The sequence below is a fragment of the Agelaius phoeniceus genome, chromosome 14 (genome assembly GCF_051311805.1).
Source record: "Agelaius phoeniceus isolate bAgePho1 chromosome 14, bAgePho1.hap1, whole genome shotgun sequence".
In the NCBI taxonomy this organism is placed as follows: domain Eukaryota; kingdom Metazoa; phylum Chordata; class Aves; order Passeriformes; family Icteridae; genus Agelaius; species Agelaius phoeniceus.
Genome location: NC_135278.1, coordinates 4,649,939 through 4,669,635, shown reverse-complemented (window position 1 = coordinate 4,669,635; position 19,697 = coordinate 4,649,939). Strand labels below are relative to the sequence as shown.

Genomic DNA, 19,697 nt, shown 5'->3' with positions numbered 1-19,697 from the left:
ATCACAGAGTATCCAGCTTCCATCACAGATTGTCCAGCTTCCATCACAGAAAGAGTAACCAGTTCTTCCATCACAGAAAGTGTGTCCAGCTTCCATCACAGAGTATCCAGTTCTTCCATCACAGTGCCCAGTTCTTCCATCACAGGAAGAGTGCCCAGCTCTTCCATCACAGGAAGAAGCCTGCTAGCTGGCTTAGGTGTCTGAGAGAGACCAAATTTGGCAGGTCAGAAACCTCCCAGCTGGGAATGGGGCACTACCAGCGGAGACCAGAGCATGGTTAAGGGGTCCTGATCTGCTCCAGGGAAGGAGCTGAGCAGAGCAGCCCCCTGGCATGGTGTGACTCTGGAAAGGTGCAGACTGACAGCTCTGGGGATCCTCTTGCACCTTTTGTTGGGAACTTTCAGGCTCCATTAGCTCTCTGAAATGCCTGTGCAGCAATGCACACGGCATGGGGCATAAACAAGAAGATTTAAAGATCTCTGTGTGGTCACAGAGCCATAATCTCATCACAGTACAGGTCATGGGGAACAGGAGAGCTGCTTGAGGCCTGGAGGAGAGCCAAGTCACTCCAGTGCTCAGAAAGGGCACGAAGGAGGGCCCAGGGAGCTGCAGGCCAGCCAGCCCCAGCTCCATCCCTGGAAAGGTTAAGGAACAGCTCACTCTGAATGTCATCTCCACACATGGGCAGGAGGAGGTTACCGGGAGCAGTCAGCATGGGTTCAGCAAGGGGAACTCATGCTCAAGCAGTCTGACAGGCTTTGGGGATGGGATGGCTGCCTGGCAGGTGAGGGAGAGCAGTGGTTCCTGTCTGCCCTGGCTCCAGCAGAGCCCTTGGCACTGTCCCATAACCTCCTCACAGGGAGGGTGGGAGGCTGACAGGCTGAGGTTGGACAGTGGGTTGAGAACTGGCTGGGTGGCAGAGCTCAGGGGGTTCTGATGGTGGCCCAGGGTCCAGCTGGAGGCCTGTGACTGGTGCTGCTGCCCAGGGGACACTACTGGGCCCAGTCCTGTTCAAATTAATCCAGCCATGGCCTGGAGGAAGGGGCACTGCCTGGGGAGGACACAGCACGAGCTTTGTCACGGGATAAATGCAGGGGAGGACTCTAGGAGAGCTGGGCCTGACCCCCTGAGGCTGAGTGGAGAGCAGTGTCCCCAGGGAGCCTCTCCTGTCACCTCTGCTGTGTCCCCTCCGTGCAGGTGCTGGATGCTGCAGGGCTTTAGGCCCAGGCAGGTGGCACCTGCTCTGGGAACACTTTGTCCCTGAAGGGGGACAGGGACCAGCAGCTGGGCTCCTCTGCTCCCCTTCCTCCTGGGTGCTGAGCCCTAGAACAGGAGAGCTGCGGGGCCAGAGGGAGAAAAAGGAGATGAAACCATCCACACCTCCTGTGGTGGTCAGCAGAGGAATTTTCTGCTCAGATCCTTGTCATTCATTCTGCTGCTGCTTCCAGATGTTTTTGTAGTGGCTCCATGACTCAGACCAGGAGCTTTGACTCAGAAGGGGACTCCTCTGCTGGCACAGGTGGGCAGGAGCATCCCTAGGAGTGAGAAGGGGGACACCCTCTGAAATGGGAAGGCCCAATGGGGACATGGGCCCAGCCCTCAGAACAGATTCCATCACTAACAATAATGACCAGGGAGGCATTTTTGGGCACTTCCTAACTCTCTGCAGGGGCTGAGGGGCCTTTTCCTTGCCTTGTGCCCTTCACTGCCAGTCCCAACAGGATCAGAAATTCTGGTGCTCCTCCTGAGCACCCTCATGGAAATGCAAAGAGGAAATCAGCCAGGGCTAGACATGAGGAATTTGTGAATCAGAGGATGCAGAGTCACTAAAAGAGGAGCCACATCTGCCCAAGCAGCTGTCACCAAGTCAGCCCCACCAGTCCAAGGGGGCTGTGACTTGTGGGCTTTCCTTGCCAGCACCTGAGGGTGTTTAGATGGCACTGGGGGAGATGATGGGGCCTTTGTCCTGTAGGATAGCTTGAGGGAAATATTTCCTGCAGGAACCTGGAACTGGAACTGCAAAGGCTCTTTGGCTTGGTCTTGGATGCAGCTCCAGAGACAGAGGTTGTGTTCTGGACAGGGTGGGAAAACTCCCTTTTGCCTCTGCTTGTCTCTATTTCCACCTCATGAGGTGCACTTCACTTACTTTCAGGTTGTTTTCTACCTTCTGCACAGAAATGCAACTGTAAGACTATATTTTCTCCTTTTCTGCAGGACTTCCATTCAATTTCGGGTTTTATAAAAATTCTTTTGCTTTCTCAGCTCTTGTCCTTGTTCTGCTTTAGAAGAACAACCATCTTCTTCTGGGAGTTGTTGGCTGGGCAGAAGAGCCAGCTCTCCAGCTGGCTGGGACAGGGGATGAGGGAGATTTTCCACCTTGATGGCAAGCCCTTGGAAAAGCAGTGCTTGGGGCTTGGAGCTGGCCACTGGAGAAGAAGGGAGGCCAGGGTGTGGAGATTTCAGCAGAGCAGCAAGAGGGAGAGGAGTTCAAATGAGTGATTTGATAGTGGAGGATAGGAAATGGCCACAAATATGATGCAGGGTGGTTACAGCCACAGCTGGCATCCCCAGCAGCCTCTCACAGATATTGGCAGGGTCAGGATGTGACCTTCAGAAAAACCCATCACTGGGCCCTCCCTGGAGAGCAGGCAGCCCCCAGCAGGGCAGGGAGACACAGAGTTTGGGGCTCTTGGAGGGACCCATCTTCTGGAGGGCAAGGAACAAACCCCTCAGTGAGCATGGTCACATCTGCAGCATCTCCTCTCCTTCATGAAAGCCAGCAGAGATGGGCACTAACTCCAGAGCACTCCTTTATCCCAGAACATGGCTCCAGGTAGGGTGTTCAGGAGCACCCAGCAGCTCCTCTGGATGCAATCCCTGCCAAGCAGGGCTTTCCAAAGTTTCCTCTTGTGGCTGAGTGGTCAGATAATTCATGGGACACGGTTTCTGCTCCTGACTGGGAGAACTTGCAAGCACAAATGTCACCATTTGTGAACAGAATTTTTCCTCTTCATGTGTGCCTCTGACATTTGCTTTTCACATACCTTTCCTGCCAGTAACTTGCAATCACGGCTGGTGGGAGGGAGCAGAGCAAAGGGGGCAGAGCAGGAAGGGACCGGGAAGGGCTTAATGGGGCCTCTGGTGCCTGGGGGCAAATGCTTCTCATCTCCCCAAGAGCTCCTCCCTGGTGCCCAGCAGCTTAAATCAGAATAAATGCTTCAGAAAGTCACTGCTGTCAGGAGCTCTGTGTGCTGGCAGCAGCAGAGCAGGTAAATGCTGTACCTGTACAGCAGCCAGCACCTGATGGCACCAGGCAGCTCATCCTGGGCATGTGGGGGCATCCTGCAGGGCCAGATCTGCTGGGCTGGCTCCTCTTCTTCAGCAGAGGTGTGGAGAAATCCTATAGCTTTGGCCATGGACCCCTCAGGCACAGGAATTAGAGAGCCACAAGCTCCTGGGGGTGGTGACAAAGCATGAGTTGCTTGTGACACCGGGAGTGTGGGAGCCCAGGGGCACCCTGAGGGCACAGTGCAGGGCCAGCACTGGGAGCCCAGGCACACAGGCTTGCTCTGGGCTGCCACACAGTGAAATGTCACCAGCTGGGTGTTCTGGGGGGTCCCTGCACCCTGGACTCACTGTGGGGGCCACAGGGAATGGCCTGCAGTGAAAGCCATGGGCAGCACAGCCCTGACTCCACAGGGGCAGGCACATTCACTGGCAGGTGACAAGTGCCACTTGCTTTGGCCTTTGGGAAGGCAGTGGAGATCACTGCTCTGAACTTAATTTGCTAAGTCTGGCCAAGCTGGGGTGGTCTGGGCAGTGAACCAAGCAGAGAACCTTTTGCACCAGCCTCAGCAGTAAGGGAGAAGATCTCCTCCCCTCCCACTCTAGCCCAGCCTCACTGTAGATGTTAAACCTTCCCCCAGCCTTGCTTTTCCCCACGAGCCCCACAGGTTCAGTGTCCCCAGTGACACCAGGTCATCTCAGCACAGCACTCAGCTGTTCCCTGGTTTGGTGGCTCTGCATGGCCACAGCCCAGGCTGGCCTGCCAGGGAGAAGCTCCTCAGAAAGGTCACACCCCACCAGGCTTTTTGGGAGAAGGAGATTGGGAGCACAGGATGCCTCTGCTGAGGAAGCCATGTAGAGCCAAGCCAAGCATGAGAGAAAGGAGCTTTAGGAACCCTAGAGAAAAGGATACTCCCAGATTCACAGAATTCACAGAATCACCAGGTTGGAAGAGGCATGAAAGATCATCAAATCCACCCCAGCCTCAACACCTCAGCTAAACCCTGGCACCCAGTGCCACATCCAGGCTTTGTTAAACACACCCAGGCATGGGGACTCCACCACCTCCCTGGGCAGCCATTCCACAACTTTATCACCCTTGCTGTAAAAGCCTTTTCCTGATATCCAACCTGTATTTCCCTTGGTGCAGCTTGAGGCTGTGTGCTCTGGTTGTGTCAGTGCTGCTGGAGAAAGAGCCCAGCCCCAGCTGAGCACAGGCACCTTTCAGGAGCTGTGCAGAGTGATGGGGGCAGCCCTGAGTCTCCTTTTCTCCAGGCTGAGCACCCCCAGCTCCCTCAGTGGATCCTCTCAGGGTTTGTGTTCCCAGCCCCTCTCCAGCCTCGTTGTCCCCTCCGGATGTGCTCAGTGTCCCAAGGTCCTTCCCAAGCTGAGGGGCCAGAGCTGGGCACAGCACTCAGGGTGTGCCCTCACAGTGCCAGGGACAGGGGCAGGATGAGCTCCCTGCTCCTGTTGGCCAGATCTCCCTGCAGGGAAGGGAAGGGCAGAGCAGCTGCCCAGTGGCCACTGGACATTGCCCTGTGCCCCTTGAGGCATTTTGGAGCTGGTCCTGTCCAGCTGCAGTGACACATCTGCTCTGCCCCTTGTCCCAGAGGGCTTTGGAGACCATCTACACACAGGTGCCAACCAGGACATACCTGTTCAGAAGGGCTGCTCTGAGCTGCCAGGCAGGTGCAGAGGAGATCCTGTCCAGGCTGGTGAGAGCTCAGATGTTTCCTCCTTGAGCCATGGCTTCTGCTCTGCATTCAAAGTGCTGCTGGATCTCTTCTTTTTCCTAGGGAAAAAAATCCTTCATGTTAGTACAGTACTGTATGTCTGATGGAGAGTTCCTTCATTCTATTATTTTTTAAGACAAAGATCAGAGGCTGGTGCACAGGAGGCTGTGATGAGGCTGTTACCATTCCAGCAAGCAAAGCCCCAGCACCAGGAGCTGATCCCCAGCAGCATTTCTGGAAGTTCAGGCTCCCTTTTCCCACAAACTCCATTGTATGCATAACAGCATCCTTCAGGGAGAGCTGAGCATCCCTCCTGAGCTGGGCTTCCCCAGCCTGGGGGAGTCTCCAGCCCCAACAGAGCCTCCAGATCTCCCCCAGTGCCCCTGGAGGAGGCCACCAGGCCACTGGGCTCTGTGGCATGGAGACATTCTGAGTAAATCACCTTATTTTCCATTTCTGTGGCTGCAGGAGGAAGCTCAGCCTGTGCTGGTGACAGTGTTTCAGGCAGCCACAGCACCCATCAGCGCTCACAGCTGAGCCACTCTTGCCCAGGCACAGCCCCCCTCTTGCCAAAATGCCATCACCTTTCCCATCATCTTCTCTGCACCCACCTCCCCGGGCAAAAAACCCAAAAATCCACCTCAGCAAAAATGCTCATCCATCCCCTCTGCAAGCCAGCAGGGGTTAATGCTGTCAGCCATGACGTCAGGATCCCAATTTGTCCAGAGAGTCCCCCTCCCCAACCACAAACTCCCTCTCTCCTCCCCTCCTCTTGTGACTTTGCAATGAGCAGCAAAACTCCACAGGAGCTGCGGCAACAGCACTAGGGAGACATCCAGCCCTCCCTGCAGACAGGGATTTATCTATTTTCTACACATGCATATATGTATTTTTTTTATTCATCGGGCTGCATTTGCTGTTCCTTTTTTATTTTTATTTTTTTTTTTCTTTTTAGCCTTTTCACAAAAGCCCCAAACCTCCCAAGTGATGAGCCTGAGATTTCCCTAAAATAAAATAACTGCACAGTGGGGCTGGGTGGCTTCCCCTTCCCCCCTCAGAAAATAAAGAGGAAAGGGGGAGCAAATAGGTAAAATCCAGAATAAAATCATATTGCTCGAAAACTCACACGTCCTCCCTCTCTCCCTCTCTCTCTCTCACACACACACACACACACACACACACACGCTCTTTCTCCTCCTCCTCCTCTCTGAAGGTGGGTAGCAGGAGCCATGCAACATCTGCAGAACCGGATGGCAAAAGAGCAGGAGGAAAAATAATCCAAGTGGAGTGCTCAGGGGACACTGAGTTGGGTTTTTTTCTTTTTCCTTTTTTTTTTTTAATTTTTTTTTCCTTCTTCTTCTTCTGCCGCGTACCTGTGAGATTCGATTTCCCATTTTGCTGAGCCCATTTTGGGGCATTTTATTTTTCTTTCTCTTGGGATTTTCTCCATTGCCAGAGGATGTCTCTTGTTGAGAGGATGCTGAAAGGAAGAAGAAACGAATTCTTTGACTGGCACTGAAGGAGCGGGGGGGTATTTTTCCCCCTCATTTTTTAGTTTTTTGTCATTATTCTTTTTCTCTAGGAAATCATTAACTGGGGGGGGGGTTGGTTTCTTTTTTCCCTCCCCCCCTTTTTTTGGAGGGGGATTTCAGAAGATCCATCTTTCTTTCCCCTCCCCTCCAAAGATTTTTTTTTTCATCCTTCGTCTTTGTGGAAATGTGGACATTTCAGGCAGACAGATTGAGTGGAATTGTCTCTGCTTTAGCAGCTCTTTGTCTCGCCTGCTGTGCGCAAAGGTAAGGATTGCGATCCCAGGCTGCGGGGACAGGGGGGCTGGCACAGGGCTTGTTTGTCTCGGTCGGGCTTTTCTCCATCGAGCTGGATGTGGGGAAGAGGAGGGGGTTCTTTCCCCAAATCGCTTCCCCTGCCGTCTGCTATTGTTATTCCCCAGCCCGTGCCGTTCCTGGGGGAGGAGGGATGCTCGTGCAGGAGATGCGGAGCAGACCCTGCGGACGGAGCCCACCTCGCAGAGCGTGTGTGCGCGTCCCCCTGCCCAGCCCGGGGGAAAATGGCCAAACGAGGGGGTTTGCTGGGGAACATGGTGCCCGCAGGAGCCGCCGGAGCCCCGCAGCTGCGCCAGGCGCCCGGCGAGGCTGCCTTGGCCACGCACACGCAGCCACGCTCGCATCCGTGCGAGCTGCGCCGTGCCACAGCCCCGGCTCTGCGGAGCTCCGGGGGCGATGCCCACGGCCGTGCGGGATTGATGGCATGCAACACCTCCTCTGTGGGTGCCATCCATCCGGATCCGGCCCTGCGTGTGCGCAGCCAGCCGTGCCCGCCCGCGTGTCACTCACACCTACGGCACGGCTTCACCTGCCCTGCGTGGCACCGGGCAGAGCTGGCACCGCTCCGCCGCCCGCTCGGGCTGCAGCTGTTCCCGGGCTGTGCCCGGAGCACTCGCAGCGCTCCGGAGGTGCGGGAGCCCATCCAGCCTGGCCGAGGTGTGCGGAGCGCACCTGTTTGCTCGCTCATCCTCTGCTTTCACGCACGGGGGTAGCGCTGCCTGCTGCTGCTGCTCGCCCTCCCTCCTTCCCTGCCTCCCTCCCTCCCTCCGCACACCTGCGGGCAGGTGCGTTTGTCCCTGCGCGCTGCCGGGGGGAGCTCTGGCATCTCCCTGCTCAGCCGGGAAATGCTCCCGGCGCACACACGCAGCCCTTACGGGGCTCTGGGTGCCCACATTCGGGTTCCCGTGGTTATAAACACGCACACAGTCTTTGCAGAGCTGTGGGTGCCCACATTTGTGTTCCCATGGTTATAAACACGCACACGCACACACACACACAGGTCCTTGCAGGGCTGTGGGTGCCCAGATTTGTTCTCCCATGGTTATAAACACACACAGGTCCTTGTAGAACTGTGGGTGCCCGCATTTGTGTTCCCATGGCTATAAACACGCACAGGTCTTTGAAGGGCTGTGGGTGCCCAGATTTGTGCTCCCATCTCTATAAACACACGCAGGTCCTTGTAGGGCTGTGGGAGCCCACATTTGAAATCCTATCATTATAAACACACACAGGTTCTTATGGGGCCGTAGGTGCCCAGATTTGTGTTCCTGTGGTTATAAACATGCACAGGTCCTTGCAGGGCTGTGGGTGCCCAGATTTGTGTTCCCATGGTTATAAACACACACATACACAGGTCCTTTTGGGGCTATGGGTGCCCAGATTTGTGTTCCTGTCATTATAAACACGCACACACAGACACACACACACAAACACAGGTCCTTGCAGGGTTTTGGGTGCCCAGATTTGTGCTCCCATCACTATAAACACGCACAGGTCCTTGCTGGGCTGTGTTCCCATAGCTATAAACACACACAGGTCCTTGTAGGGCTGTGGGTGCCCACATTTGTGCTGCCATCATTATAAACACACATGGGTCCTTGCAGGGCTGTGGGTGCCCAGATTTGTGTTCCCGTGGCTATAAACACACACACACAGGTCCTTGTAGGGCTGTGGGTGCCCACATCTGTGCTCCCATGGCTATAAACACACACACAGGTCCTTGCAGGGCTGTGGGTGCCCACATCTGTGCTCCCATGGCTATAAACACACACGCAGGTCCTTGCAGGGCTGTGGGTGCCCACATCTGTGCTCCCATGGCTATAAACACACACACAGGTCCTTGCAGGGCTGTGGGTGCCCACATCTGTGCTCCCATGGCTATAAACACACACACACAGGTCCTTGCAGGGCTGTGCTCCCATGGCCATAAACATGCACGGGCGCAGGCGCGTGCCCACCTTGCCCACACCATTCATGCGTGGTCCTGCTGTGTGGGGACACACACACACAGAGGCAGCTCGGGAGGCACTGGCCAAGCAAATGTGTGACATTCAGAGCCCACAGCAAGCCCCTTTGCTCAGATGTGTGTCCCTGCATGTGTGTTTGTCTGTCCAGCACTGATTTTTACCCATAGCCTGCGTGTGTGTCTGTGCACGGCTCAGAGACAAAACACTCTCCATGTGCACGAGCCTCCAGCTACTCCCACACACCCCAGGCAGCAGCACGGGGTGCTGGTATGGAGAGGCTGGGCTGCAAGGGTACGTGGCTGTGCAGAGCACATGGCCACTGACACAGAATCAGGGGCACAGCACTCTGGAATTCAGATCACAGGCTGGCTGTGCGTGCTCCCCGAGCGGATGCAGACCCACATTCGCCAGGAATAGCACTGGCATGCAGCTGCTCGCCCACAGCTGGGCAAATGCACGACTTGCCTCCTCAGTGGGAGGGATGTGGCTTTTTGGATCACAGGGAGCACTGGGAGGCAAAAGACCTTGTCCTTAATCATGATGGTTTATCCCCTCACTAGGCCACCTTGTAGCTGTGAGGAGGAAAGAGTCCCCACAGCCCTCTTCCCACTCTGCCCCTTTCTGCAGGGCCCCTGACAACATTGTTTCCTGTCTCTACCTCAATTTCCTTTCTTATATTAATGAGGAAAACGCTGATTCCTGAGTTTATGCACTGTAGGAAGCCAAGCAGAGGTGTCCAAATCCCTTGAGAAATGCACAGTGTCCATATTATGGATATGGGAGTCTGTGTACCTAGGACTGGCTGTCTAGAGATGAACAAGTGCTGCTGCATGCTCTCAGTGCTCAGTGACAGGACTGTGTTTTGCATGCTGCAAAACCTCACACACCTGCAGAGAAATCCACAGGTGCAAGTGGACCTTGCAAGCCTGGGCACGGTGTTGTGAAAGTGCCCACCTGTGCACACCTCTGTGGCCTTTTCACAGTGATTAAAGCCCAGCCAGGAAGAGCTGTACCCCTCTCAGGAGCACACTCAGGAGGGGAGCTCAGACCCCTTCCCCTGCCAGCACAAGGGCTCACTGGTTGTGCATGTACCAGAGCTGGGGGCTGCCTCACATTTGCACATCCCTGTCCTGCTGAGAAATTCCTGCACATCCCCAGAGCCCTGAGAGCTGCCCAGGCTCCCAGGTGGTCCCATGTGCCTCCACCTACAGCCCTAGGGAGAGTCTGGATCACCAGACCCACAAATGCCTGCTTCTGTGCTCCCCATAAATCATGTCCACAGCCCAGTGTCTCATCAGACCCCAGCAGAGCAGGGTCTGCCCCCCCTTCACCCCCAGGCACCCCAGGCCCTGGCTGGAACGTGGTCACACACATGTACACACCTCTGAGCCTGTTCTGCAGCCTCACCCAGTGCTGCCCTGTGTCTGTGTGTCTGTGTGAACAGGCAGGGAGTCCCTGCCTGCTCCGTGCAGCCAGGGGAGCACGCCTGTCTGTCTGTCTGTCTGTCTGTGTGTGCAGACACAGGGACATGCCAGCGGCAGCCCCTGGCACGGGGCTGGCAGGCAGAGGCAGTGCAGCTTTCCAGGTTGACTGGGATGGATGTGGGAGGCGGTGTTGACAGGGAGACATGCTGTTGTGGTGGGTGACTGCAAAGAGCAGCAGTTGTCACCGGCAGGGTCTCTATTCTCATGCAAAGAAGGGGATGAGGGTGGCACAGAGGCTGGGGATTCAGGCACAAAACCTGATACACCCCGCAGCACTCAATAGGTCCGGTATTTTTAGCATCCCCTGCTTTCTGGTTTCCCACCTTCAGTTTAGGTTTGGCCCTTGGGCTGATTTCAGAAGGAGCTCCTTTCTTGCTGGATGGGTGTTAGCGAGGACATTTGCCCCCTCTGTGTGCAGGTCACAGGGCTGGGAGGGAAAGGATTGCTGCTGTGGCACACAGAGGGGAAGATGGACTCTCCTTCCCTGGCTCTGCCTCTTGATCTGCGTTGCTAAGAAGTCACAGTGATGCTGAGTGACAGAAACTGAATTTTTACATGGCAAAGATCAGCCGTATATCGAGGCCGTAGGAGAAAAAGGAGCCTTGTTTTCTTCAATATCTTCCTTGCTTGCTTCAATAACCTGAAGAAAGCCTTGGGTGCAGTGGGAAGTCACACTGGGGTGTGTGAAAGGGCAGGGTGCCTGCTGGGGCCACCCGTGTGGTGGGGACCTTGGGACGTGCCAAGTCCGTGCTGGGTGATGCAACACCTGGAGCAAGAGCCCAGCTGGGCTGAGGAAGGGGACTGAGACCTGCAAGGGAGGGCTGCAGCTTTCTGGGGCACAGAAAGGACAATTTCTGCCTCTGTGTCTGTGCACCCCTCTGTGGGCAGGGACAGGGAAGCTCCCCAGGTGTGTGGGTCGGTGGCCAGGGTGCTCATTGAGGGGTGCCAAACTCCTGGGGTGCCTACACCAGAGGGACACCACAAACAGAGCTTGGGGTGCCCTGGAGTCAGGGTGAGCTGCAGAAGAGGAGCCAAAACACTGCTGAGAGTTCTGAGCCCCTCCCAGGATGGCTCAGGGGCTCTGTGGGGAGAGTGTGCCAAGGGAGCTGTTCCAAGGACAGAAGACACGAGTGAGAGGGAGCACAGAGAGGCTCTGCTGGTGGCTGAGGTGTTCTGGTGCCCTGGGGTGTGAAGGATGCTGAGGGAGTTGGCCTGGACCCCTGGTGCCACACGGGATGACGAGAACTCTCTTCTTTTGTCTTTCAGCCCCTCCACTGGAAATATTTCTGTGGTGAAAGAGATTGTGGACAAACTGCTCAAGGGCTATGACGTCCGCCTCAGGCCTGACTTCGGAGGTGAGGCAGGGGCAGGGGACAGGGGACAGGGGACAGGGGACAAGGGCTGTGTCTGTTCAGCCACACACACCACGGGCAGTGTTCCCCTCAGACATCTCCAGCCCCAGCCCTCACATCCTTAGGGCCTTCTCCCTCACATCCTTACAGCCATCTCCCTCACATCCTTACAGCCATCTCCCTCACGTCCTTACAGCCTTCTCCCTCACATCCTTACACCCTTCTCTCTCATGTCCTTACAGCCATCTCCCTCACATCCTTATGGCCTTCTCCCTCACATCCTTACAGCCATCTCCCTCACGTCCTTACAGCCTTCTCCCTCACATCCTTACAGCCATCTCCCTCACATCCTTACAGCCATCTCCCTCACGTCCTTACAGCCATCTCCCTCACATCCTTACAGCCTTCTCCCTCACATCCTTACAGCCATCTCCCTCACATCCTTACAGCCATCTCCCTCACATCCTTACAGCCATCTCCCTCACGTCCTTACGGCCATCTCCCTCACATCCTTACGGCCATCTCCCTCACATCCTTACGGCCATCTCCCTCACGTCCTTACAGCCATCTCCCTCACGTCCTTACAGCCATCTCCCTCACATCCTTATGGCCATCTCCCTCACATCCTTACAGCCTTCTCCCTCACGTCCTTACAGCCTTCTCCCTCACGTCCTTACAGCCTTCTCCCTCATGTCCTTACAGCCTTCTCCCTCACGTCCTTATGGCCTTCTCCCTCACATCCTTGCAGCCTTCTCCCTCACATCCTTACAGCCATCTCCCTCATGTCCTTAGGGCCTTCTGCCTCATGTCCTTACAGCCTTCTCCCTCACATTTCTGTCACCCCTCCTGCTTTCCCTTCTCCTCTCGCTGGCTGCTCTCCTTCCAGCATCCCCCATCTCTGCAGGCAGCTGCACTGTCCATGGTGTGACGTTTCTGGGGATATTTTGACACAACAGAGACTCTCAGCTCTTCCTCTACTCCAAGCTTTCCTCCATCATGGACAACAAGTCATCCCTCCTCCATTTCTGCGCCCAATGCCAGATATTTTGGCTCTTTTCCCTGCAGAGGGTCAAGGTGATTGCTGGTGGGGCTCTTGGTTGGCCTGCCAAGCTGCTCCCTCAGCAACAGTGAGGCATAAAATATTCCCTGGGGTCAAAGATCTTCAATTCCTCCCTTGGGTCCTGTGAGCAAGCAGGAGAACCACAAGGGCCTGGTGGAGATGAAATATGGAAAATCTTTAGGCACTGTCATGTTCCCAGGTCCAGTTGAGGTCCATTTCTTGGAGAGGAGCAGGCGCTGGAAAAGCCCAGGGAGGGGGATTTGGGGGCTTCTGGACTCAGCCTGCCAAGCTTGGCTGGTTTAAGTCTTTTCTGGGCAATGCTATTTCCTCCTGATGAGGAGATGTGAGGGGCTGGGGGATGCTCAGCCCATGGGAAGACAGCTACACTCAGGTGTCCCTCTCCGTGGGACTGATGGGAAACAGGCTCATGCCTGTGCTCTCAGGGGGAAGAGAGGCCAGGGACAATTATTTAGAGGCTCAAGGGAGCAGTTTTCTCCCAACAGGGCCGACCCATAGTTCCTAGAAGCTGGGAGTGAAGGAATACCCTCACTGCTCTCAGCAGGGTTTGAAGGCACCCCAATTTGCTGTTCCCCACAACCAAACCCATCTCTCATTGAAGCCTCTGGTTTCCCTGCACCTCACCCAGACCTGCCCCATGCTCTGACCACCCCATACCATTCAGCAGAGTCCCTTCCACCCCTCAAACACCATCCCCACCCCCCTCATCTCCTTGTTCTACCCCGTGGTGGAACAGGGGTTTTCAGGAGGCAGCACCAGGCACTGCTGGGCCCTGGCCTCAGGGAGGGTCTGGGTGGGGGAGATGATGCCCACCCCTCCACAGTGCTCAGGGGAGGCCACTCAGGGCAGTGGGGAGACACTCTGGGTGCAGCATCCTGCAGGCAAACAGGGCTTCCAAATCTCCCCTCTCTCCTTCGAGCATGGGGCAGGCTGGCTTTGATTTAAAGGCTCTGCCCAGCAAACATGAAATGTCCCTATTACCTGGCCAGGCCTGACCACAGAAATTGGTGCAGTCACATTTTATGAGGGGGAGAGCCGTGGAGATGACATAAAACTGGAAGAGGAGCAGGGTGCAAAGGCACGGCAGGGACTGGGATCCAGTGCAGCAGGAGCAGAGCTGGCTCTGCAGAGCCACGGAGCACAGGGAGCCCTGGCTGGGGCCAGCAGGTTTTGTTCCCTGATTGCAGCCCCCAGGGCACCCAGGACAGGGCCCAGCCCTTCCTCTGCTGACCCTACAGATCTGTGCAGGGCTGGGGCTGGGCTTGGCAGGCACTGCAGGATGGATGGGGCTGGCCAGCCCTGGCATTTCATTGGATTTTGCTCTGAATTCCCAAAGTGCAAGCAGCATTTCTCCTCACTCAAGCAAGAAATAGAATTATGGCCATAACCCCCTTCCCTGTAATTGCCTCACTGTTGCCCTTCACCCTTCCTTGTCCTTCCCTTTGCTCATGAGAGTGAGGTCCTGGTGGGGAGCACCTTGGTGCTCATGGTACCTAAACTATCAGCATGCCTGGCTCCCACCCCAGACAAGCTCATCCAGGCAAAATTCCTGCAGCATTTCCAGCTGGGCTGACACAAGGGTCTGGAAGCTGGAGATTGTTGGTGTTGCAAGGCCAGGGAAAGGGGTGGAAGTTTCCTTGTACCACTGCTGTACCCAGAGCTCACCAGGTCTCTGGTGGGCTTTTGGATCAAACCCATTTCTAGGTGAAGTCCACTGGGATCATGCCAGGAGGTGTCTAAGCCTGTATGGCTTCCATCCCTGTTGTGGAGAGGCTGAAGTTCTCCCCAATGAGTTGTGTGCAGCTGGCACAGCCACAGAACCCACAGGAAAAGCATGAAGCTGTGCCAGGGGAGGTTCAGGCTGGATATCAGGAAAAGGTTCTTTCCCCAGAGGGTGATTGGAACGTGGAGCAGGCTCCCCAGGGAATGGTCATGTCCCCAGGGCTGCCAGAGCTCCAGGAGTGTTAGTACAATGCTCTCAGGCACAGGCAGGGGTTGTTGGGGTGTCCTGGACAGGATCAGGAGTTGGACAGATCCTCGTGGGTGCCCTCCTGCTCTGATGTGCTGTGATTCTGTGGAAAAGGCACAGTTTGGGCAAAGTCCTGTGTACGTGCAGCCCTGCTGTCCCCCAGGGCCATGTGGGACTGATCTCCAGCTCCAGCATCCTGAGGACTAGACTGTTCTCCTGTGCTCCACCTGGACTGTCTGCCACCCCTCCTGGGGGTCCCATTTGGGCAGGGGGGCTGTCAGCCCTCTCTGTGGGGGGAGGTGATTCCACCACCCCCGGGCTCCCATCCTGGGAGTACCAGGGAGGGTGAGCTGGGAATGGCCAAGGTGGCACCTCGGAGGGGTGGCAGGTCCTGCTGGGAGCCCTGTGCCCCAAAGGGATGTCATGGAGCTGCCTCAGGGCTGGCCACGAGTGACCAGGGGGTCTGGCAGGACAGGCAGCTGCCTGCCCAAGTGGAGAGGAGTGCAGCAAAGTAGCTGCCACTGAGCTGCCTATGAACCAGACTGAGCTGTGCCTCTAAAGCCAGAGCCTTCAGCTCTCTGTGGCTCGAGGGTGAGGCACCAGGAAGGTCACAGCAGCCAGTGCTGGGCTCCCTGGAGGTGTGGGCACAGCCAGGTCCTTCCCAGACAGATTCCCACATGAGGAATGTAACCCACAAACGTGATGAACCAGTCTGGCTTCCCTTCCTCCCTTCCCTGCTCTTTCCTGCTGCTTTTCCCATGTTTTCCTCCTGCAGCAGAGTTGTTTCCTCCTTGCCATCCTGTCTCCACATCAGGGGCAGTCACCCTGCCCTGTCCCCACCCTCAGCCTTGGGGACAATGTCCCACCTCCACATCCTGGGGTGCCTCCTCCATTCACTCCTGCCTGTAGAGCAGGAGCAGCTGGGATGCTTTGGCTGTGCAGGCACATGGAAGGACCTGTTCCCATGCACCACCTGCCATGGTGAGGCAGCTCTTGCCCCTCACAGTCTTTCCAAGAGAGCCCCCAGGCTCATCCCAGCATCCCCACCCTGCCCAGGATGTGGTACTTCCACAGCTCCAAACACAACTCGTGGCTCCCCAGTCCTCTTTTTTTTTGAATTTTTTTTTGAAAAAGAGAAAGAGAACTCCGCCTAATGCCAAAAGGAGGACAGGCCTGCTGGGGATTGCAGTTCACTTTTTAATTTTGAGATGCCTCGTTAGCTCTGGGCCGAGCTGAGTGGCTGAGAAGCATCAGCCTCTCACTCTCCTCCCTCTCCCCCACCCCCTTGGAAACCCATTAGGCCGAGGAGCAGGTCAGCTCTCAGGGGCTGAGCCCTGGCAATGAGTGCCATGTGCTCACCTGGGGAGCTGGGCTGAGCAGGGGACACCAAAGGGGACAGCTGGAGCCATGTGGAGATGATGGGAAAATCTGGGAGCTACTCCATGGGAAAGCCACCCTGGTTAGGTGGGGGCAGCCCGGGGGACAGTCCCCTCTGGTGTTTCAGTGGACACAGGACAGGAGAGTCCCCTCTGGTGTTTCAGTGGACACAGGACAGGACAGTCCCCTCTGGTGTTTTGGGGGACACAGGACAGGACAGTCCCCTCTGGTGTGTGAGGGGACACAGGACAGGACAGTCCCCTCTGGTGTGTCAGGGGACACAGGACAGGACAGTCCCCTCTGGTGTTTCAGAGGACACAGAACAGGAGAGTCCCCTCTGGTGTTTCAGTGGACACAGGACAGGACAGTCCCCTCTGGTGTGTCAGGGGACACAGAACAGGACAGTCCCCTCTGGTGTTTCAGGGGACACAGGACAGGACAGTCCCCTCTGGTGTGTCAGGGGACACAGGACATGCCAGTCCTCTCTGGTGTTTCAATTGCTGTCCCCAAGCCCTGGAGTGTCACCCCAAGCTGGAGAGATGTGGGACATCATGTCCCAGGGTGGGACATGCAGACATGCTGGTACAGGAGAGGGCCTGGCACTGGGGGGATAGGAAGGGGTGATGGCAAACAAACCCAAAGGGTCTGGCCAGGGTTGTGGTGGGGATCTGGAGCAGCTTTCAGGAGGGATGTGCAGGGAGGAGCAAGATGCAGCCAGGCCTCCAAGAGAGACATCTTTGTCCAGGTACTGCAAGACCAGAATAACACAGAGAGAGGGTTTTGGGCATCAAATCCCAGGTGGGTGCCATGGGCTGGCCCTGGGGGATGGACAGCCTGGGGGTGATTTATATAGCAGACTAATTCCACCACCAGGTGAGCAGGATGTCCATGATTTAGGGCTGGCTGAGCAGGGGGTGCTGCAGATAATGTCTGGGAATCATCTCAGAGCAGCACCCTGGCTCTTGTAAGTGCTCTTAGGCACTCACTTTCAGAAGCATTAGTTAGGAAAAAAAAAGGGAAAAGAAAGCAAACTAAGATGATATTGCCCCAGGGTAGAGAAGGCAGTGAAGGAATGGCAGGAAGATCCCACTTGAGCTCAGTGACTCAGCTGCTCTCTGTTGGTGCAATGTTTCCAGCCCAAAACTTTGCAAGAGTTCCAAGCAGATGGCTCTTGATGGTTTTCCAGCATCATTTGCAGGTCTTGGTAGCCAGAAGCAAGGTGAGGGCACTCTGTGCTCCTTGCTGCCAGCCCTCCTGGAGTGCAGGGTTCCTGGTGTTTCTCCTGGGGGGAATGCAAGTGTCTGGAAATGCCTCATGAAAACAGAATGACCGTGAAGCCCTTGGGATTGTACAGTAAATCCTGGATTTTCATGTCTGTGGATCCAGCAGATTTCCCTGCTCCATTTTTAATTCAAACTTCCCTAAGAGAAATTAGCACTTAAAGGGTCTTGGGTTGAAATGAGTCTGTGTCCTGCTCCTCATCTGCTTTGTGTCATGGATGAGGCTTCCCAGCTCTTGCCACCCTCATTTGGGATATCCAAACCCCTCTTTGCTGCAATATCTTGGCCTTCCTTCCTCCTGTGCCCTGCCCCTCCTGCTCTCAGCTCCATCACACCTCCACCCTCCTGGGCACCCAGCCCTGCTCCCAGGTCCTCTTTATCCCCCAGTATTCCTTTTGCAGTGGCCACTCCAGATTCAGTGGAGCTGGGGGTGAAATCCTCAGCCTTTCCCTGTGTAACAGCATCACTTGAAAGCCAGAATTGTAAAAATAAATGATTGCTGATGCATAAAGTGTTGCAGTGAAGCATCGTCAGTGGTTCAGGGCTCCAAAACTGGCGGGGCTGAGCGGCTGCACCAGCTGGCACGGCTGCAGCAGCAGGGGATGGGGTGCCTGAGTTATTTCCCTGGCCCACCAGCCCTGTGTGCCTGGGAAACTGCTGCTCTCAGAGCTCCTGTGCTGGAAGGAATGGCAATTTGGTTTCTTCCATGGTCAAGGCTGGTGGTGCCGTTCAAGCCTTCCCCAAAATGTCCCTGTTTTCTACTGCGTGTCAGGTGGTGGTTTTTTCCAGGCAGCTAGATTGCTTTGGATTTTTGAAGGGGGGGGGGGGGGGAATTTTAGGAAAAATGATTCAGAAATTTCTGAGAACAAGCCAAAATATGTACGTGCTGGGTTTTTTTTCCCTGTCCTAAAATGTTGGGGGATGAAACTGGTGGCACCTCCTGCAGGGCTGGCCCCTGTGCATGGGGAGCAGGCAGGTCCCCAGGGCCACCAGCGACCTGGCTGGCACAAGGGCTGTGTCCCCACTGCCTCTGGTGCCAGGGCAGCACCTCAGAGCAGTGATGCTGCTGCAGGAGGACCAGGATATGGGGCTGGAAGAGGGCAGTGGGCGCTGCTCCTGGGCTGCCTGTCTGGGGGACCACAGGAGCTGCTCACCTGCCTTTCTAGGCTTTAGTTTTCAGCTTTCCCCTCCTCTTCTGTGGCAAAAATTGTTTAATCTCAGAGCAGCTAGATTCAATTTTCCTTTTTCTTCTGAGATGCTTTGAGCCAGCCCTTTTGGGGCAAGGCACTGAGATTTGGCAGGAAGGCTGTGCTCCCACCAGGGACAGCTCCTTCCCTGCTTGCAGGAGGACTTGCCCAGAGCTGGGTATGGGGTGAATGTGAAATTCTGCACTTCACAGAGCCTGGAAATGTCACCCCTCTGTCCCTGGGCAGAAGAGCTGTGGGTTTGAAAGCAGAGGGGTAATTATGGATCAGGCTGGGGAAAGGAGTTAATTGAGGAAGGAGAGACAGAAGCTGTCTGGAAAGTCTGTAAACCCCAGTGTCACTCAAGGCCAGAGGAAAGGTGAATACCTACTAGGGCTGTCAGTGGTCCCACTTTCCTTCCTGAATAAAGAGCATTAAGAAAAGGCCATTCTTGGTCAGTAAAACTGGCTGCAGCTGTGCAGCCCTCACTTCCTCCCCAGTTTTTGTGACTTCTGGCTCCAGACCATGGGTCACATCCTCTCTAGGGCTAATCCAGAAGGAAGATGACAACCTCCTGCTGTTGTGTCTTACTTCATTAACTGAAGTGGCAGGAAATGAAAGGATCCCGTCCTTCTTGGGACATATGTGGATGTTAACACATTGCCACATGATGGAATTTCTATTTTTTTCACTTTGCTCTTTTTATACGAAATACATGCTGCGAAAAGGACTTGGAGGCTGTAAAGTCAGACACACAAGACTTCAGAAAAAGCCAGAATTTGGGTTTCTCCAGGGATCTATGTTTGGTCCCCTTGTGAGGCTGCATCAGGAGGCAAGGTCCAAGAGTTGCCTCCTCCTGAGCAGCCCTGCAGAGCACACCAAGGTGCCATTTACACATGGAGCTGATTTTTCTCCTTCCCTTCCCTCCAGAGGGGGACAGGCTGGGGGCATGGCAGTGGGGACAGCTGAGGTGCCCACAGCAGGTGATTAGGGAGGGTTGAGGTGATTGAGGTGCAAAGCCTGGGACTGAGCACCCAAATTCCATCTTGGACTTGTTCTTTCCTGGCTGTTCTGTGCTCAGACCTGCTCTCCACAGAGCCTCAGCTGTGTTTATGACTGCTGCCAAGCACAGCAGTACAGCAGG

At 55.5% G+C, this 19,697-nt stretch overlaps 2 protein-coding genes across 3 annotated transcripts in view; one reads left to right on the top strand and one right to left on the bottom strand.

The window, feature by feature from the left end:
* The window catches only part of GABRA3 (gamma-aminobutyric acid type A receptor subunit alpha3), a 120,459-nt gene extending 115,382 nt beyond the window's left edge, over positions 1–5,077 (bottom strand). Inside the window, exon 1 of the mRNA XM_077186227.1 lies at positions 4,941–5,077. Within this exon, the coding sequence (XP_077042342.1) occupies positions 4,941–5,048 (108 nt within the window). The 5' untranslated portion in view covers positions 5,049–5,077. The remainder of the gene's footprint in view (positions 1–4,940) is intronic.
* Positions 5,078–5,789: 712 nt separating this feature from the next.
* Positions 5,790–19,697, top strand: part of LOC129125750 (gamma-aminobutyric acid receptor subunit beta-4) — a 90,901-nt gene continuing 76,993 nt past the window's right edge. Inside the window, exons 1-2 of one of the 2 annotated variants that reach the window (XM_054641354.2) lie at positions 5,790–6,814; positions 11,580–11,668. In XM_054641354.2, the coding sequence (XP_054497329.1) occupies positions 6,735–6,814; positions 11,580–11,668 (169 nt within the window). In that variant the 5' untranslated portion in view covers positions 5,790–6,734. The remainder of the gene's footprint in view (positions 6,815–11,579; positions 11,669–19,697) is intronic. The other variant, XM_054641353.2, reaches the window with a different exon arrangement.